This window comes from Castor canadensis, chromosome 5, assembly GCF_047511655.1.
Source record: "Castor canadensis chromosome 5, mCasCan1.hap1v2, whole genome shotgun sequence".
Classification (NCBI taxonomy): Eukaryota; Metazoa; Chordata; class Mammalia; order Rodentia; family Castoridae; genus Castor; species Castor canadensis.
In genome coordinates, this window is record NC_133390.1 from 64,227,816 (window position 1) to 64,254,172 (window position 26,357).

General features: G+C 37.0%; 1 protein-coding gene across 2 annotated transcripts in view; it reads right to left on the bottom strand.

The window, feature by feature from the left end:
- Positions 1-5,805: 5,805 nt before the first annotated feature.
- The window catches only part of Lsamp (limbic system associated membrane protein), a 606,667-nt gene continuing 586,115 nt past the window's right edge, over positions 5,806-26,357 (bottom strand). The window contains exons 8-9 of one of the 2 annotated variants that reach the window (XM_074073203.1): positions 12,318-12,350; positions 5,806-6,551 (exon numbers count right to left, since the gene is read on the bottom strand). In XM_074073203.1, the coding sequence (XP_073929304.1) occupies positions 6,454-6,551; positions 12,318-12,350 (131 nt within the window). In that variant the 3' untranslated portion in view covers positions 5,806-6,453. The remainder of the gene's footprint in view (positions 6,552-12,317; positions 12,351-26,357) is intronic. The other variant, XM_074073204.1, reaches the window with a different exon arrangement.

Genomic DNA, 26,357 nt, shown 5'->3' on the forward strand with positions numbered 1-26,357 from the left:
TCCTCATGAACTGTTCAGAAACCATCCTTACTACCTAAACTTCCTCTCAGAGAGCTTCACTTACACATTTTATTTTAGCTTTTACAACTCTTACTGTCTTTAACTGTGGTCTCCTAAACTGTGTTTATTTTTGTCCTAGTATAGGCTTGTCTTCTTTAATAGTATTAACTTATACTTTTAAAAAATGAAGACTTTTCTCTATATATGCTTGCTTGATTCCATAGTTCATAAGCAAGTTTCAGGATACTTATCTCTTGAGAAATTCCCTCCCAAACAAAATACATTGTTTTGCCTGTTTTGCACGGATCAGCCTTTTGAACTTGCCTGAGACCACATGATCATTGCCATCAGCACAAGCCAAGAGTTTCCAAGGACACACATTTACTATAATGAGGCATTTGGCCCAGGATGAGAGAAAACTGAAGTTTCCTTTCATATGCACAACTTCCTTATTTGTTACACACATAATGTCCAATCTGGCTATTTTCTTTCCTATGAAAGGTTATTAGGATATAGTTCAAAAGTTAGATTTTCTAATATTATAAACAAAGAAACCACCCCAGCTATTTCAATGCCTTCAGTAGAATCTGAATGTGTTCCTTCTCTATGTTGCTAAGAAGTTTGGATAGAAGAGAATTATACTGTCAGTCCAGGGATCCTGTATTCTAGGAAGTTTTAGATTTTGAAATGGAGATAGCAAAATGGTTTTGAGACCGAACTAGAGATTTCAAACATCTGCTTGGAATGATTAGGTGAGCACTAGTGAACATTAAATTTTTATTTAGAATCAGAGAGTTTAGAGGTGAAGGAGATTTTAAAGATGTCATCCAAATTTCTCACTTTCAGGATGTGAAAACTAAGACTGGAGAAGCTTAAATGACTTGTCATTGTCACACAGATTTTTAATGACCAGATCCAGGGCTACAGCCCAATTTTCCTGACTCCTAATCCAATAAATCTTCCATTTCACTTTAAAGTTGTCACTTATCTTAGGAAGAGGAGTATAACTGCAAGTTTCATGTTAATGTGGCATAAATTTTTTTCTATACCAGTCATTGTAGAACATTCATAAGATCCTGAAGTCATCTCTGATGACTCCATCTCCACCAGGTGTTCAGATTGAAGGAAATGAATATATGTCATTCTGTTAAATACATCAGGAACTCCAAAAAGACTCTAATAGATCATGTCTAAGAGAGATACTCCCAATTGGAATGATTCTGTCTCTAATTTGTAATATTCAGAGAGATATATAGAGATGCAGGACTACAAGATAAAATAAAAGCATTATTTTCTAGGGTGACTTGGCAAGATATTTCTTAGGGATATAATATGTTTCTTATATTAGAATTAAGATGACAAAGAAGTTTAACCAATGCTCTTGTTGAATGAAAACAAAAACTGAGTAATATTTTGTTCACTAAACTACAGGAGATTGTCTTGGAGTTACTTAAATAGGATGCTTTAGATGATAAGGAAGAAATAATAAGTCACCTGGGAGTTGATGTATGAACCCCTTCACACTCGCCCTGTCTTTCTCTTTACTTCTCTTGGTTTGGATCAGGCGACACAACTATAGTAACACATAGGAAAATTTCCACTTCTGCCCTGCAGGAACAAAGAGTGACTATTTACTTGTGACTTGAGCAGGAAGGGAACTTTTAAGTGTTCCTGCTTGCTTTGGGTGAGGCAACGTATGTTTAGGCTTTAAGTCCTACTTCTTGTCATTTAACCTGTAAAAAGCTTTGGTTTTTCTTTGATTTTTTTTCTTTAAGATTCATAGACTCAACTGAACTGGGGCTCTGTGTGAAAAGTGAAGTTTACATAGTTTAAGTTATGTACATAAACTAGTGATTTACACTGATTTACATTTGATTGGTGCCTAATTCATTAATCAGCACATGGTATGTAAATGTGAGGAAAAGAAATCAAGATTTTAAAATAAGTTTTCCTCAATATCCATAAACACTTTGCCAGTGTAAATGTTAAACCTAAACCTAATGTTAACACCAGCTTCCTTGCTGGGAGGACAGTGATGTACATTGTGGGTAAAAACATATTCTTTCTTGAATTTCAGTTGGAGACATTTGAACAGCATAGTTAAGTGCAAATCAGCAGTTTACTCCTCTTCCCAATAGCATGCACATAAATGTAAACTCCATTTTGTACTTAGTGAGATGTTTCCAGGTCAACCATGATGGAAAATTCACATCACTGGGGCAAAGGCGGTCTTTGGAGGAGAAATATTTTGAATACTTAGAAGGGGATTCCTAACATGAATTTGTGTTTCTTAACTTGGATCTTATCTCACCATTTTTTGTGTTATGTTTATTTGTCTTCAGATTTTAATACTTTTTAAGATCAGATATAATGTTGCACTTACATTGCTATAAAAACTGATAGTTTGGGGGAACCACGACTAAATCCAGGCTAAAAACTTATGAGGATGAAAAAAAAAATTGTGAGGACATGGTTATTCCCATAGTACATGGTCTAAAAGCAAATAATTATAAAATGGACAAAATGGGGTTCCTTGTGTTTCTAAATGAAGCATATCTCTTTCTTTTTTTAAAAAATAAACCAAATTCAATACTTTTTCCTTTCAAGTTTAAGCCATTATACTAAAATTTTCTTATAATACATACATTATTGTAAATATAGCATCTGCAAAGATAAGATTAAAAAAAATACATACACATATATATTATTTTTCCACAAATAATTCAAAGCCTGCAAAGAACAAAATGAGAAAATTCGGGAAGACTCACTAATAGAAACAGTCAAACCATAAATTATTTGGGGAGGAATCTGTGACTCTGAAGTGAGAAGTTAACAACTCACTCCAGAGGAAATAACTCAAACAATTTCATTCTGAGGAATTTAGTTTCTGTGTGCAAAGGAGGTAAGTCCATCTTTTGGAGGTGAAACACATTTTTGTTTCTGTCCTCCATGAAAATCACGAGTATTTTTACAAGGTCTCTATGAATAGCCCCAGTTGTCTGATTATGTAGTTTTTAAAATTATTATTATTTTAAAAAATGCCCATGGAAAAGAGGGGAAAAGTTCTGTCTGACTTGGAAGAAAGGCAAGATCCAATAGGACAATCCTTTCCCAACAGAAAACTGACTTTCGTATGAGCCTTAGTTCTTTTTGGACAGAAGGATTCTAGGTCTTAAATCAAGAAAAATGTTTCTCCAACCAGGCAAAATCTTGATGAATGATTGCACAGAGAGTATAATTATAACTCTGCATTTGTAAATCCTAGAATAGTTCTCATTCTTTGGAAAGTGTCCTGGGTCAAGGTCATTTCTACTTTTATTAATTGAAAGTCAGGGCTAAGGATTTTGCTTTATAAATGGTGGAGTTTCACTTTTTTATACAAAGGATATGAATTACATTAGTTGTTCAGATTAATTGATGCATTCTACTTCTTTTAGTACATTATTTCCAGCCAGTTGGTGTTTTCTAGTGCTCTGATTACCAATAGACAAGATTCTTGGATGGATTTATAGCAGTACAAACTAAATTTCAAGAACTCTCATGTCAAGTCTCCATGATTTCTTTACGTACGTTTTCTGGCCCTACCTTTCTTCTGACTTTTTTCTAAACTACATAGTCTTCCATTCACTGCATGGCTTAAAGACATTCTCAAATCTATGAGGGTTCTGGGGGCCAATGTTTTCTCTGAAACAGGAGCAAGGAGAAAATATTTTAAAATCCTATATGCTAGAGATATAGGCAAACATCACATTTTAAAAACATACATTTAATTATATTTAATATGTAGTCCATTATATTAAAACCAAGAGCACAAATGGTACTGACCCGGCTATTCTTGCAATGGAGAAACTTCTCTTAATAAAACCAAGACCTTTTCTTATGTTAGGGTGCAGATAATAAGAAGGTCAGGTGTTTAATTAAAACCCATAACATGCCACAGGCATATGTTCCTGAAACTAATGCTAAATGACATCAGAATCAACTTCTGCTTCCTTTCTCTTCTTATATTTTTAAATTAGCATACACTTTTAAAGTTTTAATTTAAGGGTGTGACTGCCTCTTCAACATCTGGGAAACAAGTATCCTCTAATTCTTGTATTAAGAAGATCAGACTGTTAGAGAAATCCCTGATTGTCTATGAATTAATCATGCATAGGAACATGGCTCCCCTTCCCTATATTTTACTAGTCACTTTCTTGGGCTAGTATTTCTGTCCCATCTCAGGATCTGCTATAAATACTCTTACCCATCCCCAACCAAATTTGGAGACTCATGAGAGAAGCATGTGATAAACTTCAAAAACAAACTATAGAATCTCCTAGAAGAGATTTAAAATACTGCTCAAGTCTGTCTCTTCCTCCCTTCCTTTGTTCCTTCGTTCGTTCGTTCCTTCCTTCCTTTCTTCCTTCTTTCCTGTTGTGAATTTTCTCATTTTATATCACTTAATAGTTATTTTCAAAGTTTAAAAACTAGACGAGCTACCGTATTTGGCTCTGTGGGATTACATTCAATTATGACCTCAACAATAATCCTCTGTCCTTTGAAAAGCTTCACCAATTCCAAAGCCTCTATAGTTTGAGCGAGAACAATGCTTGGTTTTCTCGCAAAGATATCTGCGTGCAGACAGCAGCTCTCTCTGCAAGACCTTTCCCAAGAAAACTCTTTAGGTGGTGTGTTGATGCCAAACTTTGTGATACTTATGCAACTTCTGCCTGAAGTAATTACAAGTTGCCAAGGTCTTTTGGTTTTGGAATTAGCTTATATTTCAGTGTTAATGTCACAATGACTCTGATAGATTTAAATTTAGAGCAGGGAAAGTGAATTCCTTGTGTCTGGCTTAGGATAATGATGAACCATTGTGGATACTGGTACTACAAACATCAGCAGAGGAACAGAAAAGGGCTATGTTGGCAACCAAATAAAGTATTAGCCTAGAACACCAGGACAAAAGTCTGCAAAGGAGTCCAAGGTGCGAATTCCCTCTTGTTATGGTCAATGCTTTGTGTTAATACTCGACAGTGTGTTCAGAATATTTTTTCTTTCTTGCTCACTCTCACTGTATTACATCTGAAAGAGGAAACAATCTCTGCTCAGGGAAGTTGATAGGAAAAATGCAGTGTTATTTGAAGATTAGGGAGGAGGCAAAACAGGGCTTCTTGGGATCTCCACGTGGCTAATAATTCCTTCCTTGGGAGTTACCACATGGAGATCTTCCTGTTTTTGGGGATTTGCTCAATGTATGCTGCTCATTCCTTCAGGATTACTTGGCCTGGCCTATAAGGAGCCAGCAAATATATGAGTACCTCAGACTCATGAAATAAGAGTGAAGTCAGAAAACTTCTTTCTCTCCTAGGTCATTTCATCCACATCACTGATTTGTTCCACCACTTGCTCACCCCATTGATAGTAGGCACTTTCATTTACAGTGATATTCTGAGTGACTCCTGACTGGGTTCTGATGATGGGACTAGGAGGAATATGGGGTCCTGCCCATGGAAGGGACACAGCTTGGTTTGAATACACTGATGTCATGTGACAGCCATGAGTGGGGGAGGGACTCTGCTCCTTGCCTCCCTCCCTGCCATCTCCCCCAGCCACTTGTTACAGCCGCATCTCACAATTACAATGCAGGACAGTATCTACAGCACAATGAATCTATGTACACATGGACCATTCCCTTGGCATGCTTTAGAGAGAGACACACACTCTCACACACATGTGCACCCACATGAGAGCGAAAGACGGCCACACACGCACAGTGGAGAAAATTAAAATGGCACTTTCTAGCATTTGCGGCGTGACTAGTGTTCTGAGGGGTGGTGGGGGGGTGAAGAGAGGTGTGTGGGGTAGGTGGATAAAAAGGGAATATTTGGAATGGGTGTGGGGAGACAAAACACACTGGAGGGAAAGGGGTGATCTCAAAAGAGAGAGATGGAGGCTGGAGAGCCTGATAAAGGCTCAACACAGGATTCCATTAATAGTCCAAAATGACTATAAGTCAGCTCAAATGAAAAACAGAATAATAAAAAGATTATGGAAATATAAACACCAAAGGAAAGACCTTGTTTTTTTCCCCACAGATGAAAAAGGATGAAGGAAGGAAGGGTAAAGTGTGTGGGGGGTGTTAATATCCATCTGGTACTTGTCTTATTTTTTACAACATCAGATGTTCTTAACATGGTAGTCTTTACACAGCATTCATTTGCTTGGTAGATACACACACATCCTGGGAGAATTTTTCCCACTCTGAATTATACTCTTTTTTTTTTATTGATGGACTTCGAATTTTTTTTAAGTGTTGTATATCCTTCATTTTTGTATTTCCCCCTCATTTATAAACACACAAAATTGTGAAATAAATGGTCTCCCCCATCTTGCACGCTCTCTCTCTTTCTGTATCCTGTGTGATGCATTTTTGTGTGTTTTTTTAATTATTTTAAATTTTTTATTCTATTAACATTTGCTGAGAAGGCAGAGCAGAGATGCTGCCAGCAGCCACAGTGGTACGGCCAGACTGATGGATCCATTTATTCCTCTCACCGAACCAGGTCCTGCAGAGCAAAAGAGGAGAAACAGAATAATTACATCCTGTTCATTCTATGGGATAGCTGACTTCTTATGTATTAGAGGTAAGACTTGGTCAGGAATTGATCTCCCTATGTCAGTGCTTAAGAAGGGTTCAAAACCGCTCCTAAGTCCTTGTCCTTCATGAAGTGCAACTATCTTACGGGATGCAACTATCACTTGTTGAAATATTTTTAAGTGCAATACTACTGTTGCTAGAGAAGTCCTAAACTGGGTCTCAGGACTGTCTGATAGCCCTGCAGGCTTCTGGTGACCCAGACTCCTCTTGCATGCCTTCCCCACATACCACCATGACTGCAGCATGGTGTAAGATTCCAAGCAGGGACCTTCTGCAGCCCAGAGGGGCTCTCCTTGCCCACTGAACACAGCAACTTCATCAGTAAAACATGGAGCCAGTCTGGGACTCCTTTGTTTCTTAGGGGAGAAGCAGTAATTACTTGTTACTTGGGAAGGAAATTGTTACAAATGTTATAAAAATTGTAACATTTATGGGTGTATGTGCCTTAGCAAGGTAGAAAACAAGTCAACACATTGCAGTCTTAAGAGGAAGCAGGGCTCATTTTTGCCCAAACTCCTCATTTGCCACTTAAAAAAAAATATATATATATATATATATAAAGCAAAGACAACAAAAGCAAACCTGCCAAACTGAGTAGGTTAAAAGCAGGTCCAAACCTGGAGCAGGACTGAGATTTGAATTCACTAAGAATTGATCCTGGCATGATAGTCTGTGTTCCCTAGTGCCACCTAGTATTGCCGATGTAGACACAACTGAGGTGCTCTGGGTACCAGAGGGAGAGTGGGATGTAGATGAGGTGGAGAAAGGGCTGAAATTGTAGGTCTGACTCAAGAGCTTCTCTTCGGTGCTTTGCTTATCCCATTTCTTTCTTATTTATAGCTGTTCATTTTCCATTAAAGGGAAAGAAAAGCATATTTTTGACTGCAGAGAACTTGGCTTTACATTACATAGTTTGACCTCGATGTGCAAGAAAGGAAACTCCTATGACAGTAATTGTAGGTCACTTTGAAATTTAAGGACATTGAAGATCTTCATATGAACACATGTGCAGTACATACATGTGTGTGTGTATGTATGTGTGTGTGTGCGTGTGTGTGTGTGTAAAACCCTGATCGCTTGCACTTGCAATGGAAACATCCTCTGCTATGTGAATTTTTCTAAAACTGCTTGAGGACAGAGTAGACTGGATGTAGGGGAACAGGAAGAAAAGCTTAATGGCCTTCTAACCTATGCTTTATATAAATAATGAAGCAATGATGACAAAAAAAACTCTTACCAATAATTGCATAGCACTTACTACAGTGTATTGTTATAGGTGCCTTATAAATATAACTACACAATTATGCTACGAGGTGAGTACTATAAGGAAACCTGTTTCACAGTGAAATACTAGATACCCAGAGAGATTAAACTCATTCACAAGCTTCTACCACTTGTAAGCAGGGGGTCTGGGGTTTTGTGTCTGACCCCAGAGTCTTTGTCTGCCACCACTACACAGTGAAGTTCAACAGTAAAATGCAGCTGTGAGTGTCTTTGTCAAATATTTGGCAACTGCAACTTGAGTTTGGTTAAAACAATAGACAGTACAAACAAAAACTGCAAGGAGACAGCCATTATCTTCATAAAAATGATTCTGAATTTTTTGCTATAATGCCTTCTTCAGAATATTATTTAATATGAAAATATAAAGATATGAAAACTTTGAGCAGCATAGTTGCTATGTAAGATGAGTTGTGTGTGTGTGTTTTATCATGTATAAAACTACGGAGATACAGAATAAACAAATTAAATATTTAGCCAACTAATTTTTTCATTTTCTGAGTGGCTATGGGATCATATTAATGCAAGATATTTTCACTACCTTCAGGTCTATGCCTTAGGAAGAATTGAGGCTCAAGAAGATTAAGCATCCTGAATAAAGCACATAGCTAATAACTGTTGACTCAACACTAGAGTCCAGGTGTTCTAAGGCATAGCTCAATGTCTTTTCCGCTCGCTCCATACTTTTTGGATTTTGGGACCACCGAGCTCTCTTAATGGAAACTGTTCTGGCCCAGTGGCAATGATTTATTCCCCATCCTTTTAGTTCTTCTCTCTATATTAGAGGGCATGAGCTCCTTCGAACATTTGTTTACATTAATGTATCACTGAGGCTTTCAAACAGAGAAAAACTACACAAAAATTAAGGTCTTACATAGTTAAGCAAAAATGATTTTTGTTTTGTTTCAGGGGAAGTATGAATTGGGCACTCAAAAAAGTCTACTTTGGCTTATTTCTATAATCTTATTTTAGTGTGAGGACAGGCTAGATTGTCTTTCTGACATCCTGGATCTGAGGGGTATCTGGGGAAAGTTGAGAAGATATGCATTTTAGTAAATATTTAAGAAAGCAAAAATTGTGCCATCAAAAATATTATATATGTATATATGAACCCAGATATACATGTTCACGTAAAACATTCTTGCTACTGCATGTGTACATCTATCTATGTATGTATATTTATACACAGAGGAAGTATACCTGTTGTATAGATACTCGTGTGTACACATATAATATGCACACATATTCTTGGTCTTTTAGTACATATAATAAGTGTTAAGTGTTACTTTCACATTCTATTCTATGATATAATAGGGAATTCCCATATGGATATGTTAATATTCTTGAATTTTATCCCTGATAGTATTGTTATACATTTGAAATCATTGTGTGTATCTGTTAAAGATATCTTCATTTCTACCAATTATTTATTTATTAAGTACTCTTGTATAGCTATTTAATGTGCTTATGTGACTTGCTCTTGTCATAATTGGTTTTGAGAGTAAATAAACAGACTTGAGAAATACCAGGGTAATGGGTGAGAGTTGGGGAATCATCACAAGTGTGTATGCAATTACAGATATATATGACTGCATAGGAGACTACTTCAGTTAATGGCTATTTCAAGGAAAAATAATCAGCAAAATCATTAATTATGCTTTAGTTCATAGTTATGAAATTTCTGCTTATTTGTGGAAATGCAAATGGTAAATCTTATTTCTCATGCCAGATGGCCAGGCTTAGCAAGTGCTTTCATATACTGACAGATATAATGAAAGCAAGAGTCTGCAAACATAAATTATCCTTAAGAATAGATTGGCAAATAGAACCCACAACTCAAAAACTTACTACATGTTTCTTATAGAACAGACAATTGTATCTTGGAATTTCACCACATTTTATACGTGTGTTACATGTGTGCACACATAGATATGTGTGAGTAGCTGGTAAATATTCAGTAAATGGCAACATTGTTATTATAAACATAGAAATTTGAAATACACAAACCAATGAAATACCAACCTGAATCCAAGACATTGGGTTGTGAATTTGGTCAAGGCTTTTAATGCTGTAGACAGCTGCAGCCAGACTACAAACCATGAGTGAACAAACCACATCAAGGTTCTCAGCCCCGGGCTGGGTCAGTGAGCATCAGGGTGAATACTGGATTGCACCTCACAGTGACAATTCTTACAGAAGGGCCAACTTGTGAATAAAGGCCAGATTGATTAAAAAAAAAAAATCTAGAAACAGAGGGATATGAGAATGGAGGGTTGGGAAGTGGGTTTGCAGGCAAATCTCTACACTAGAAACTGTGATATAGCAGGATGAACCAATTGGTTTGCCTTTTGTAAAATTTCAAAGAAAGGACAGGGTGGTTTTTTGAGCACCTGTTTGAGAGAGCATGTACTTGGAGATACTTTGCACTTCAAGTCACGCTTCTCCTCAATCCTTAGGGCCATTTCCTGGATTTGGGACTGAATTTATTCAAAGTTGTATTTAATCATGCTCTCGGTGATCTTTGGGGTTTCTTCAAGTTACTAAGGAATCAGAATAACTCATAATTTTATTCCTGTATTTAGTTTAGCTGTACAAGAAGAAAAGTGTCAGAGGAGATAAGTTTGAACTCTTTTTAGAATTGTGAAGGGCTGAAAGAGTGACCAAAAATAAAACAAAAATCTAAACAATTTACTAAAACAATGTTAAACAAAGAAGATTAAAATCTATAGAATTTAAATATCTCTCTTCAGTATGATCTGAATGTGCGGATTACATGCTGGTGTCTGGGGAAGCCATATTGAAAGGGAAGCGTGATAAGATTGACTTTGGCGCCACCTGCCGTCAATTTTCTGCCAGTACAGATTCTTTTGGGTGAATGAATTCGAATGTAAGCCTGAAATCTCCAGGCTGGAGCTGATTAGAGGAGGAAAATACTAATGTTTTCTTTTAATAATGGATTTTAGAATTAAGTGTGGGCTCTTCCTACATAGGTATTCATGCATTATCTTAACCCTCTATAAAGTGAGATTGTGGTAGGCTGAAGTATCCCCACTCTAAATTTGGAATCATCACATCTTTCCCATCAAAACAGCATCAAGAATTTTGACACATAATTAAAATTTTTTTTTAAAAAAGCCGCTACTTCTGTCGACACTGGAAATATTTCTTGATAGTCTTGGAAATTAAAATAATACTAAGCTTATTTGGTCATCCACAAAAGCTCTCAGGTATCACACGCAGCACTAGCCAGTTAAAGATCCTATGTATCATGTGTAATTGGTAATTTGGTGATCAGAGCACTGGGGAGAGAAGAAGGACTGATGATGACAATATTTTATGCCTTCTAACCTCATTTTCAAGTACATATTCCTGTCTTCCACTTTCCTGCTGCTTTTTGTGAGGATCTGCTAGAGTAGGCTGTCAACAAGGTGCTGATCCTTTCTTGGAATAAGCAACAAAGTATCCATGATCTCTGTGGCTGTTGGGTGCTGGTAGGACCTAAGTCCCACAGGAATAACTTTTCACTATTGATAATGATCATGATGTCTCATGCTCTTTGATACTCAGAGAGGAAGACGTCTTTCTATGAGACAATTCCCAATCAAATGGGTGATGACAAGTACTTAAGGAGGACATTGCCTGGCTACATAGGTGCCTCTGTGGTTCTGGTCTGGTGACAGACACTATGAGGGATTATCTCTTGGAAAAGAAGGCAACTTGGAATTAGTTCTTTGCATTTCAGCGTCCATTTTATGAAGCTTTGAGCTGGTTGCACTGTCCTGTGGAGACAAGAATGTGGATATTGTGTCATATGGCTGATGGAAAGCACATGCGGACCTGAAATGTCAGTTCCTATGAGGGCCCAGCAGCTGAGCTCCACTGCAGCAAGTGAGGCTTTAGGAAGACCTGGTAGAATGATGAGGCAGGAAGAAATATATACCATGTTGGTGATTCATTTTAAGAGATGCTGCTCTACTTGCTATGTCTAGTCTAGATGTCATGGTCTAGCAATGGATTTACTTGAATAGTGACTATAAAAAAGGCTCTGTGTATTTTCTGAGATCCCTGTCATTAGACAATGACCCTTCTAAAAATCCATCTCTGTAATAATTAACTGGACACTTAGGATGAAGGACATAGGATGTAGAGGTCAGGGGAAGGGCAGAGCAGAGAATAACTTGCTCAGTCTCAAGGAATTAAAAGCAAATAACTGTCAAAAGCAAAATGAGATCATGGGTTGGATCAGAGGATTTTTGTAAATAAGAAAGTTTACCATTTGGGAAAAATAGTGCCAAATATACTATGGAGATCATCACCACAAATTTAAGACTACAATATATTATTATGAGATCTTAATTAATATATAGAAGGTAATCAAAAATAAGAACCATACCTTTTTGCTTGAAGTGCACGGTGGTGCCAATTTCTAAAAAAGAAACATTTAGCAAAACAAAAACAAATAAAAAAATCAATCTTTATCAATTGAGAGTAAACGTGAAGGCAGTGTGGTACTCTCCACTGAAAGGAGAATGAGAGAAAAGCAGGACAGAGCACTGTGGTAGGAGGAGAGATTGGCAGAGATCGAGCGAAAGGCAAATGGAAAGAGATTGTATTGGAACAAATGTTGTGCAGTTGGAGGCAGCAAAAACGAATTGCAACTACAAATATTCCATGCCACAGGTTATGCACAAAGGATCCTGAAGATGGAATGAAAAAGCACTCTACACTGTGATTTAGTGCAATAGTGTTTGTCTAGTCCCTATCCTACCATTTTGTCCCCAGTTCACTCCACTCAAGACAATTGGCCTCTTGCTCTTCTTCTAACAAGCAAGTTCATTCAACTTTGAAAGTTTTGTTATATACCACTTCATGTCTTTGAAATGTTCTTCCCCCAGATTTTTGTATTTCTGACTCAGTCACTTCATTCAGATTTCTACTGTAATGTCTCCAATTCAGAATACTCTATGGTATTTTCTTTACTCTTTTGCTGGGTACTACTAATCTAAGTGGTACTTAATCTCCACCTGGCATCACATTTTTCTTATTTGCTTACTTATGGTGTGTCTTCTCTACTAGAATATATATTCCATGAGTGCAGGAACAGTGTATGTCTTGTCAATCACTGACTTCCTAGTGCTTAGGTTAGCACCTGAGATATAGAAGATTTCAACAAATACTTTGTGCATGTGTAAATAAATGTCCAGGTTGGAAGAGATAATATAGGTCAAATTTTGGATTTCCTTTTAATTATCCTCATCAAATAATAATGCTCTTGGTGTTTAGAAGGAAATATGCAAAGTTTCCACAGGATACAACTTTGAATCTCAGGACCCACTTAATGCTTGGTTAGATATAGAAGCCTTAACGGGCTCTGGGATACAGATTTTCTTCTCTGTGGTTACCAGAACATAGTCCTGCTTTCCAGAGTAACATGATTTCAATAAACAAATAAAGTGACTAGACTCTTCAGCCAGAGACCTGATCTTTCAAATCAGGTCAACAAGGTTCAGTGCAACTTATTAATCTCCTCCCTTATAGATTTTTCATTTGTCCATGTAAAGTAGGTTATGAGAAGTCCTCAACAGTATAACATTTCCTGGCATTCTTATGATGGTTATAAAGAGGGGCACAATTGTCCTGATGTCTAAAGTCTAAAAACATATGACTACAATTCATCATTCACAAAACCAGTGCTAGCCTAGGTTGTTCCTAAGAGTTAGCCATGTCTGCAGGTTAGGCTGGTGTCCCTAAACTAGTCATATGTGGAAGAAGAGCACAGTCTTCTGGGCTTGCAGTGCACTTCTGATGCTCAAGAATATCCTACCATCCTTGAAAGTGCATTGTTTATAATATTCCAGTTAACCTTCAAGTTCACACAGAAGGATGGAGTAAGTTCTCTACTAGCAGAGCCAGCCACTGATGCCACATTTACACCCAAAGTGAAGCCAGGTTCTCTCAATATACAGAACACTGGTCTCTACCTGTTGACAGCCTTCTCTGTATGTGTCATCATCTGACCACTGATGTTTCAATTGTATATTAAGCGCACTGCCACTAAATTTTTCATAAGACCTGATTTAATATATATTCCTTGAAATTAACATATTGCCTTAAAATTGCAGAGAATGTGATCATTATTATGTGAGGAAACTGAAGCCCAGAGAGGTTCACAGATAGCAAAAGGCAGACCTGAGACTGTAATTCGGGGTTTTCAGGTCTGCACTCAGAACCCACCACATTATTTCCAATATCCTTCAGCTATTATATATTTTGTTTTATTGTCTAGAGATATCACTGGGACATGGAAACATTAAAAAAAAAAAACCTGGCTGGAAAGACTGTTGTTGTGCAAAGTGCAACTTTCCTTCCTTGGGTCAAGAGTCTTGGCTTACTAAGCTTTAGAATTGAAAAGGATCTTTCAGGTCACAGAGTTATGCTCCTATCCAAAGAGATCTAAATCCTGCACCATCATCAGACAAAGAAGCTTAGTTTTCTCCTGTTTCATATCTGGAGAGTGGGAATAATTTCAAGCAAATGTTCAGAGATCTGGGCGGGCAAAAATACCAATGGTTCTGCATGAACCAGAAAGTATTTCTTAACCCCTTTTGGCCTCAGTTTTATCTTCTGTAAAATGAGTTTAATTAACCTGTCCCTTATAATTCTGGGCCAGGGATTAGATAAATTAATCAACATACTGGACCTGAAATGATGTCAGGTATCTAATAAGTGCTTAATTAAGTAAGAGTTGTTGTCAGGTTTGTGGTGAAATCTATTCTAGAGAAGACTATTAGTGCAATATTTGAATTTTACTAAAAATATAGCCTAACAAGTAAGACTTGGCAGTGCAGGTCCAAATATATATATATATAGTAGCAATATGATAAGCAAAACATTAGCAGATTTTGGCACAAAAAGAAGTAATAGGAGAGTATGTTGATTCAGAAGAATTTTGCTCAGGATAAAACTGACAATGTGCCTTCACGAACCATTCACTGCTAAGAACTTGGATAAAAATTTGTGGGTTCTAAATGAATATATTATGGAACAGGCAATTCCTTAATCAATTATAAAAAGTTCATTAAAATAACAATATAAAAACACACCCAAATATTTCACTCTATGAAGAAAATATCAGAAAAACTGAAATATTGCTTGAAATAGTTTTAAAAATCAGGCTAACTTGCCAATTAAATTTCAGATACTCGTTATTTCCACAATAAATCAATTCCTTTGTGAAATACTCAAGATTGTAAAACTTTGGATTCTATTTACCTTCAGGAAACGAGAATAGAATTCTTTTTGTACAGTTATTTCCTACTCATTCGCTCCTGTGACAAAGGAGCGAGGTAAAACACCCTGGTATTTTTGAGCCTTTCTTTGAAACTTGGTTATATGCTGCCATCTTGTGGTCATGCTAAGACATGTTCTTAGTGCTGTCTAAAGGAATCACCTCTGTCCACGAGGTGGCAGTAGTGAGAGGATGCACATTGCTGTCAGTCTCAAAGCAGCAATGAAATGTGACTCTTTAGGAAGAGGTCTCCCTTATTATTACAGGGTTTTTTTGTTCCCTTGACAAATGGAAATTATTCTTTTTCTAAGGAAAAGGTGACTTCACAAAAACTGCATGGCCAGGGATTTTATTCTTGAAGGAAGTCCTTGGATCTACCATGAGAACATAGCTGGTGTGTATGATTTTTATACCATTCATGAAAACGTCTCCCTACATGTGGATCTTGCTTCAGCAAATCTACTTAACAAGTCAGCATGACAGCGGTCACACCAGTTCAGAGTATAATAATATAAAAAGATAAATCTCCTGGACCCAGCACTGAGGGATTCAGGTACAGAGAATGTTCTAGACATTTGCTCAAAGCATTTGTTGTTAAATGCTTAGGTCTTAGTTCCTGGTGAGGTGACAGCAGGGAGAGAATTTAACACGAGGAATGCCTTGGCACATTTATTTATGATGATCTATCTTTGACCTTTGACTTTCAGATTCTTTAAAAAAATTTTTTGCTATCACACATTACTAGAACAAAAGGGGGTTCGTTGTGATATTTCCATATATGTATACAGTGCACTTTGAATAAGGTGCCTATTAAATTGTGCATAGTGAAGAGTTTTGTCATGACATTTCCATACATGTGTAATACTCACTCTTACTCTTTCTCACCGCCTGCTACCAGATTCTTTGTATCCAGCCACACTACACAAAACTGCACTATCACAAACAGTTGCTTCAGCTGCCTTTACTGGCATAGACTCTATGTGTCTCTTGTTTACTACTCTTTCTCAGCTTGCTATTTATCTAGTAGAGATTATGAATCCAGTAGATTGGCTGCACATAAATATGAACGCATAAGTATATATCTGGATGAATGAATGAATGAATGAATATCTCAGGAGCTACCCTAGTTGGGGTTCTAGGAAGGAAAGATTGAATTCTCTTTTTGGAACCACAGGGCCTTAACTCAAAAGCAAAATTATTGATGGAAATTCAGTCATTTGAAGAGCCATAGAGGACCAAGAGGTCTTACCATCAGCTCCCAAATCCTGGAAAGCAGATTTTCTGGAGGGTTGAACTTTACTTAAAAAAATATCCTCATGCTGATGATAGGTGGAGACTTTCAAGAATGCTAAAAATTTTGATGTCTAATGCACTAGATTTCCATTTGTAATGTTCTTGAATTTATTGGATTCAGAAAATGTGCAGAATTACACCATATAATATGGTATGTTATACCAATGTATATAATTTATATAAAGTATATTTTATGTATTTATGTAACAAATATGTAATTATAAATTGAAATACCAAAAGGCTATATTTTCCAAATATTTGAGACATTTAATATAATACATAGTTTATGAAATAAAAAAAATCCTCATGGCTAATTAAAATGTAAGCCTTAAAAAATTAAATAAAAACTTTAAACTACATTTGGTCAAAAGGCAGAAAATTTGGTCTTTCTCATCTCTCTCTCTAAAAATTGAAATGCTTATTGTAAAAATAAAAGATGCTCCATTGGAAGCACCATTGTCTCAGATTCTATATGGAAAAATTTGGCATTTTTGTTTCCTTTGAGTTCTGCCTGGGAGAGGAAATGAGGCCACAGCAAACATATAAGGAGTAGAATTGATTTTCAGTGCTTTGAGTGCTGACAACTTTCTCTAATCCCATGTTCATAAATTCATTCCAGCCCACATGTAGGGATTTTGGAGTAGTTTGGGGGTGTTTACTTGAATACAAATACCTCATTTTCACCTGACACAGCCATTTGAATAAGAAATCATTTTCTTTGTGTGTGTGCCACACAACTCCTTTTATAAGATCAACTGTCTGAAATGCTGAGGGTTTGAAAGTGACATATTAATGGACTTAACATTTTTAATGGCACTTTTGATTGTCTGGGCCAGAGTTAGTAAGCACGAGTGTTTGGTAGGATGGTTAGGTTCCAAACTGAATAGAAACTTCATCATCCAGTTGCCTGGAAATTTTGAGAGGAATGGGTTAAAATCATTAGGACATCTGATAACAGAAACGAAGGAAGGTGTTGGCCTGCCACCTTTCCTCCCTCAACGATGCCAAGGACCGGGAGCATAATGTTTGTAAGGTTCCTCTGCGGAAATTTGTATTTTTGTCCTCTGATTTTGTTTTTTGTTAAGGATTTGAAAAATAAAACCTTTGTTATTATAGTGGCTTTAAAGATAGAGGTTTTTTTATTGATTCAATATTCAAAGCCACACTTTCAAAGTTATTAACTTCTTTTGCATGGGTTTCGCCACTCTACTCAAAGGGTTTAGGAGTTAACGGCTTCTACTTACAAGTATGACTGTTTTTTCTTTTTGTCATAGAAAAAGATATGCCCTGTGATTCCTATTTGTATTGTTAGAGCTTTTGATTTTCTCCCATGTGCAATATTCATTTTGCATAAATCCAAATGCCTGATATTTCTAGAATAATGTTCTCTGAGAATCACAGTGATCATTCTGGTTAAGGGAGGAAAAGTCAAAATAGAGAAACAGATCCAAATCTCAACCTTAAAGTTACCCCATTATTATTATTATTATTCAGTGTTGAGACTCCAGCCCAGGTCCTCATAAACTCTAGGCAAATATCCCACCACTGAGGTGTACTCTCAGTCTGAGGTTACTCTTGGCCCAGTTCTGAAGGTGACTGCTGTCTTAATGACTAAGAGACAATTTCATACCTGCTGAGAAATCATAGCGTGTCATTAATATTTGGGAAAGAAAGTTTTTCTTCGTTAGCTAGACTTGGGCCCAAAAAAGAATTCCACACTTTCAAACACCTCTAAGAGCTTTCCTTGTATAGCTGACTCTGAATGGAAGAGAACTTCAGCTGGTTGGTACTGATTAGGAGTGAATAATGACTTAGACTTACCACCTCCAGGTATAGGTTGAGTGAGTGAATGAATGAACTCGAACTAAAATTAATGCCAGCATAATTTCTTGTCATAAAATGTCAATAAAGTGTTTGAGCCTCATTCATTTTCATCAACTGGATGACCAAAGCTCTGTAAGTCAAATGTTCTATGTAGAATGAGAAGAAAATTGTTCAGAAACAAAAATGAGATAATTTTTATTAATTTATTAACTTTATTATGTTACTGATTTTACTTTTAAAATGTAAGAGAAAAATCTATAAAGGGAAAATGTTAATAATCCAATTTAGATAGAGAATGTAGGTGCTCTCACTTCTGAAAGGGGCTCCTACTGGGAGTTGTGGAGCAGCAGAAGGGAAGCACCTCTGACGGCCATCGGGTTTGACCTACAACCTGAAAGAGCTCAGTGTGCTGTCCCTGTGGAGACAAGGCCGGGGGGCTGCTCATGGACCTGCCTCTGTTACGGCCCTGAGCAAGTCACAGAAACATGCCCAACCTTGGAGAGGACAGGAAATAGGGAGTTTTTTGGCACACTGTCAGCACACACATGCAGACAAAACATTCATTTACATCCTATTAATGATGCTGTCTCTGAGGAGAGGGATTGTATATGATCTTTGTTTTCTTCTTTAGAATCTCATACATTTTCAAATATATTTTCAAATTCTCCCATCATGAGAATACATTGCATTTATTATCGGAATCTAAAACTATGATTGATGTATTAAAAAAAAAAACCCTTCTAAATCTAAGTAAAAGAAGAATAACCACTTTCTGATTATTTGGCTTCAGGCTGACAACATTCCAAAAGATGAAACACTCCAAGAGTAAAAGAGAAGAGAAGCTAAGATGGGTGAGGTCTAATTTCTATAAGGAACGTGGTCTTAACAGCATGAAATGACAATGTAATAAAAATGTCTTCTATAGGTTTATGAGGTCTTTCTGACCAGGCACTTGATGTACTGGCTAATTGTCCTGTACAGGACATATGGATGCATTTCTTGACTGACTACTCGGGCTCTGCTCTGTGGTGTTATGGATTGTTACAGAAAATGCAGTCTCACTAAGCAGTCCCAATCTAAAGAGAAGACTTTACTAAGTGTCTTACACCAAGTCAGCTTTCTCAAATCCTGAGAGTTTCTTATTCAACCTGACAGGTTTAATTTTTAATAATCAATGAATTAAAATATTCAAGAATGCCCAAGGGCTTAAGTTTAATAAAGGTGGTTCCATGGGCTGTGCTGTTTAAAAGTAAGTATAAGACTAGAAAAACCAGAAGTAAATTCATTCAAAGCAGTTATCAGTAAGGGACTCAGGACCAGACATGCAATTTCTGTTTTAAAGAAAAAATAATTGTTTCCACCCATGTGTCTAGAATGTACCCCTTTGCATTTGTGGGTACAATCCTTATCCTTTGCCCCTTGTGCAATGAAGAGATCAGTTAACTCATTCATAACCCCATCCTGGACCCCAACCCACTTAGGTGTTCAAACAGAAAGTAGATTATATTTTCCATGTTTTAAAATACACACTTTATGTATATTTTTTAAAGCCTTTTGTACCTTTATCAATTTGACTTGCTAAAAAGGATTAAAAGCACAAGTTAGGATAGTTCTCTAAAGACTGTCATTTTTGTTTTCACTCCTTGCTTTCTATTTCCCAGTCTTAAATTGTGAACTTCAGATCCATTTTAAAAAATACATTTTAGATTCAAAATACTGAGGGATTCAAGACTGTCTTTAATCCATGTAATGTGAGTTTTCATTTTATATGTTTCAAAATCAAAAACATTCAGATACCATGAAACGAGGGAACTGGCCTGCGGAATTTGAATGCAGAGATAATAAGCGAATTTGTGAGATTTCCTAGGGTTTTAAAGCTTCTGGAAATTAGAAGATAAGGGATTAAAATGTGTCCCTGTGCTCTGAGCTGCCCTTTCTCCCACCTCTGTTAGTGACCACCACAGTCAGAACTTGGTAAGGGCAATTCTGCTTGAGGTTTTCTTCCACTGACCTCATTCCCTGGACTTCCAGGATGACTCAATGACAAGTCTGTTTCTCTACACTTCCTGCTATGTCACAGACTCCCAGATGGCATCCCAGGCAGATTTTGGTGCAAATCCCTGTAAATACTAATGACTCCTTACAACCCCACCATTCTTAAAACTAAAATAAAAATCTACCATGAACTCTGTTTTTTGAAAGACTGCAAATTTTCTCTAGTTGTTTGGCTAGAAAATACTTAGTATACCCCAGAAAATCATCCGAAAATAGTGCAACCTACCACACAGTACAGAGTATCAATATATCCCTGTACAATTAAGCTCACAAATGTGCCTTCTTGAAATGCAAGTAGAAAAGCCTAATATATCTCTAACCTCTTCCTTCCTCCTTCCCTCTCTTCCTCCCTCCCTCCCTTCCTCCGTTCCTCCCTCCCTCCCTTCCTTCCTTCCTTCTTTCTTTCCTTCCTTCCTTCCTAATGCAAAAAAAAAAAAAAATGGAAGGAAGAAATATAGGGGAAATTATTTTTTTTCTAGATTTTAAGAATTAGATTTTTTTGTTTGATTTTATTTTTTATTGTTGTGCTGGGTTGGGGATACATTGTGGCATTTACAAAAGTTCTTACAATATATCAAATCATACTTGAGTTCACCCCCACCATCATTCTCCTTAACTAGAATTTATATCAGTCTTTTCTGGATTCTAGACCTTGCACATACTGGAAAATTCTGCCTGTCTCTCCCTTCTCCTATCTTGTAAATGTCATTTTTTCCCCAGAAGCCTTCATTAATCAGCTTAGCTATAATGCCTCTGCTCTTATGTCCCAAATACCTGCAGGTATCCTAACAAGAATTCAACAAAGTTGATTGTGGTTTTTTTATCATCTTCATTATGTACTTTTCCAACTGGTCTGTGAACTCAACGTACCATAGCTGTACCTGGCTTGTACTCCATAGTAACCCCAAAAACCCAATTCAGAGCCAAGTGTAGGAAAAATTTTCTTTGAGTAATGAATATTGTGTGTTGTCAAAACTAGTTTTAAACTGCTCATTGAGAATGAAGGCTTTTTCTTGTGCTCCTAATGACTAGAAATCAGAAAGAAAAGAGGACATGAAACTCTAAAAGAAATTCTAAAACGCAAAGGCAAAAGCAAGTGGAGAATACACCCAAGAAGTCACAATGTTAGTAAGTTAGAATGGAAGGGCCCAACCTCCAATAAATGCAGTAATTCTATCTCTTTCGGCACAGCTACTCTTAGCAGCTTTCAGCAACGAACTTACCTGTGTTCTGGAACTCCAGAATTAAAAAAAAAATTAAATCTCCCAAGTTACTCTAGCTTGTGGTTCAACAGAAAAGTAAAGTTATTGCTTGATTTCTGTTCTCCAAACAGCTCCTCCTTCTGAATCACACAAAACCCACCCGTATAACTGAGAAAGCACTATCACACAGCCACACAGAACATGGCTGGGATGCCTCGAGCTGCTTAACTTGAAGAGCATGCAGGGTAAACAGAATGAACAGTCATGGCACAGTTACCTTCTGCTGCTTTATACTGCTCACTCCCCACACCCAACCTTAGGATGTTACTCTTGTCCCAATGTCCTCTTGGGTAGTTACAAATGTCATAGTGGAAATACAAGGTTTACAAGGTAGGTGGTTAAGTCAGAATCTTTATTATACGTATGGGACAGATGAAAAGTAAAATGGATTAATGCTACAATTTCTAGTAAAGACAGGATGTTAGTGGTAATGTCTATGTGTTAAATGTACTTATGTGTTACAGAGATGTGGGAAGCATTTTCTTTTGCAATCAGCACAGAGATAAGCAAAACTGTGTAGTAAACTATGGCAGTCTTGGCTCCCCAGTGCCCAATTAGGAAGCATGATAAATGACTTGTAAGGTCTCTCCCCCCAACTGATTTGTGGTGGATATAAGCTGACAATTCTCAGTGGAGTCCTAGTAGGTAGTCTGCCTACTCCTCTCATACATCTGGTACATATGAACACCTTAAATTGGAATTCCAATCTCATTATGTCATGCTGTGTTCTTACTTGGCAGGTGTGTTTCTTCACAGCAGTATACAAGGGGAGATGTAAGGTAGGACGATTTACACTGATTTTTTTTTTCCCCATTGAAGTGCTCATTGAATTTAATACCTACAAATAATTTGTGATGATGAAAGAGCATCATGAGGATAGAGTGTCTGTATAAAGGAGGTTGTTACTAAGGTTAACTTGTATCTTGCCTCTTCAGAAGTTCTTATTTCCTCCAGTTACCTGGCACAATGGCTTTGTGGTGCTTGTACAGCTACTAACTAGTGTCTAGAAGTGAATGCTAATACTACCGAACTTTTTCTTTGGTTTTGCTTGAAGGATGTCAAAGAGAACAGGTATTGGGAATGCAAGGTGAATTGGGGAAAATGTAGAGAAAAAGTCAAGAAATACAGATATGGGGAATAAGAATTACAGGTGACAAAGAAAGAAGGAGATTAATTTAAGGTTTATATTTGGAGGTTTGTGGCATGATATTTGTCAGGGGCTCAGATTGTACTGATGACTCAATACTTAGAAGAATATGTTTTCTTTTTTTGCAGGGAGATAGGAGATGGGGATGGAACCCAGGGCCTTTTGTATGCTGGGCAAGTACTCTCCCACTGAGCACATCTTTAGCCCTTATTTTCTTTTTAACTCTAAGTAGCACCACTTCCTTTAAGGACTCTACATGCATAACAGGTCCTGGGGCCCAACCTAGGCAATTCCCCACAGCATCTACTTTCTGGCTACAACCAACAGTGCTTCTCACAGAAGCCTCATGCTAAATAGCACAGGATGAGAACACCAAGGCAAGCTTCATTGGAGGTGCACTCAAAAGGACAGAGGAGCCCACATCAGCTTCTTCTGTCCAGTCAACATCCCAGTCTTCTCATCCTTCGGGGCAGTATGCCAACATTTTCCACTGCAAAATCTCATTGAGCTCTTCATAGGCAGCTTTATTCCTTTTAATTAAAGAGACAAGGCTGCCAATTACTTAAACTTAATCCCCAAATGTAATTGTTACTTTGAAAGATTTTTTTTCCCATCAAGCTCATACAAGAGCAATATTTCCATCAAATTAAAATTTAGTGGAAGCTTGGATTTTGAAAAAAATATTCATTTTCAAATCCCTGCTGGCTCTAGAACTCTAAATAGCACAGCAAGGCATATGCACAGGGAGATCACCAAGAAAGGCTGACTGGTGCAGGCAAAACCAGACTAGGAAAGGCATTAGACATGAGTCCTAGTATTAAAAATTCTCCTACTTGTAAATTGATGCTGTAGGAATTTTAGCCACTTAGCTTGAAGCTAAATGTAAATTCAGAGAGAAATAACACTTTCAAGCTGATGTAGGACATTTAAATAATGGTGTGAATAAATTTCAGATTGATTCTTGTTAGCAAATTTTAACAAGAACAGTTTAGGAAACAGAGAGAAGGAACAGTAGAAAGGTGAGGAGAGGTAAGACAGAAGTGTGACTAAGTCCTTACTTATTAATTATAGAGGGGCCAAATCACTAGATGGCAATGAGTGAATTACTGATTCCTTATGAAATAGTGGTATGACTATATGTCTTGGTTCCCCACCATTAAAGAAAATCAGGATGAAGTCAGACTATTGTTTCCCATAAAGGAGCCAAGGGATCAGATCTTAAGGTCAACTCTTAATTATTTTCATGTGCATTAATCAAGGTCAATGATATTGCTATAAATTTGTTTTGACATGGCTGCTTAACTTCTGTCAGCAGAAGCCAGACACTTTTTTCTGCCAGCCAATGGCAAGAAAAGAAGTGTACTTAAAAACTGAAGCTCTTCCTAGGACATGCTTTATAACTTTGATCAGTAATCAAGGAAGGTTCTTTGGGTTGATGACTTTCGATTAGTATAATGTGGTAACGTGCATGATGGCTGATCACTGAAAATGTTTATGTGTTACACAAAAGGAACTGTGAAATTTTTCAGGTTCTTATAAGTACAATATTATGGTGTTAGCAAAAATAATGAAAACCTTTTTATTTGGCCTTGAGATGGTTCCATTTGAAAACTTCTTAGCAGTGTGGGCATACATCAAACTATAATGAAGCCACACTGGATTTACATCTGGCTAATGTCCATGCAATATGACACAAGTATACTTCTAATATAGTACTCTTAAAAATCATAGGAAATGTGTGTATCTGAATATGACAATTTTAAATTACTATGCTTTTTTTTCTAGGAAGTTGAAGCTTTCTTTTGTCTATTACTTAAAATACCACTTCGAGTTTGTGGACATGAAAAATATGATTTCTTTCCCATTTCACAGTTGGAAAAACTGAATTATAGGGAACAATGCTAGTAATTATCCATGATTAATAGAGGTGTATATGTAAATCAATGTGAATAAATGTATGAAATTAGATGTGCCAATGCCAGATAGCTCTGCTTATTTTTTTAAAAGATGAATGCTTTCATATAAATCTCTGTGTGAGTCCAGCATATATCTCTCTGTGTGTTGAGTATATTTGGAAATGTACTCTGTAAAATGTATGGATATTGAAGTGACTTATGTATTAAAGCATTTTAATATGTAAAACAAATTATGAGTGCATACATAATGGTTATTTACAATGTGCCATACACTTACATATGTGCCTGAGTACAGCAAGTGGTAGGTTGGAATTTGGATATACTTCGCTCATTAAAAAAAGTGGGAGAAAGTACATGTTACTTTCTTAGGGTTGTGGGATTAATTGAGTTAATACATGAAAAAGACCTTGGAACTCTACTAGTAAATGAGAAACCTACTGAGTATGTTAACTGTTGTTATTATTGTTAATATTACTATTATTATATAACATGAACTGTTACATTAAGGGAGCTGAAAAGAGGCATTTTCTCATGGATTTCTACATGAAATTGAGAGGATTGTCCAGTGAATATATTCAGGAGTTTCCCCCCATTTTTTCCTTCCATCTCTTTGGTGTATGATTTCAAGAACCCATTCCTGAGAGTGCCAGGTGAGGGCAGGGCTGTCCCCTCCTCTACTGCTGATAGCATCTGGCTCTTTTTATGCCAGGCCTGCCCATAACAACACCAATCTCCCTTTGGGAGCAACATACCAGGCTGACTTCAAATTTATGCAAGCCTGGTTTGTTTGTAGGTTGGATTTTAATTTTTTCAAACTTTAATTTTGGGGAGTTTTGTTTTGTTTTCAAAGAGAGCTTTAGACAGCTGTATTAATCATGCAAACCCAGCCATGTGCAATGCGTTTTATCAATGGAAAAACAGGGACTGAATGGCAAGCAGCTGTGAACAAACCCAGTGCAATGCCTGAACCTGGAAGATAATCTCAACATTTCCCAGACCCACATGCCACATGGGGTTAGTGATTGGAAAGGCTGTTCACGCGGGATAAATAATCAGATGGGAGGCAAATAAGTAAGACACATTCCAGGATTTGTTTGTTTTTAAAGAAGCAGTGATTGGAGAAGGAAGGGCTGAGGGAGCCCAGAGAGCCACAAGCTCAAGGGAATTTTTCACTAGAGAGCTGTAAAAACAAAACAGTGATGGTTTGTCCTCGTTCTTTTCCCTTCTTTCACTTGATTTTAACTTTCTAAGGCTGGTTCCGTCACCTCATACTGAAACTGTGGCCCCTTTCAACATGAGGGCATCTTCAGGTGCACTTTCATTATGAAGAAGGGCTACGTACAGGCTTAAGGGAAGAGATGTTACCATCATGCAGAATTCAGAGGTTCCAGGAAATGATTTGAGCTGAACAAAGGGAGAAGAGTTCCCTCAGACATTTAGAGCTGAGACTTTTTTCTCATTTTACAATTCAGTGAATTTTCTGTAGCGATATAGTCAGGGGTATTTATGCAAATATATGCAATTCAGGACTCATTTCAGAATAAATAAATCTAAATTAAAATTAATGGGAAAAACACCTATCAGAAACAGATCAAGGACGGAATACTACTTATTTTCTCTATTTATCTTTATATGTATCATTTAAATT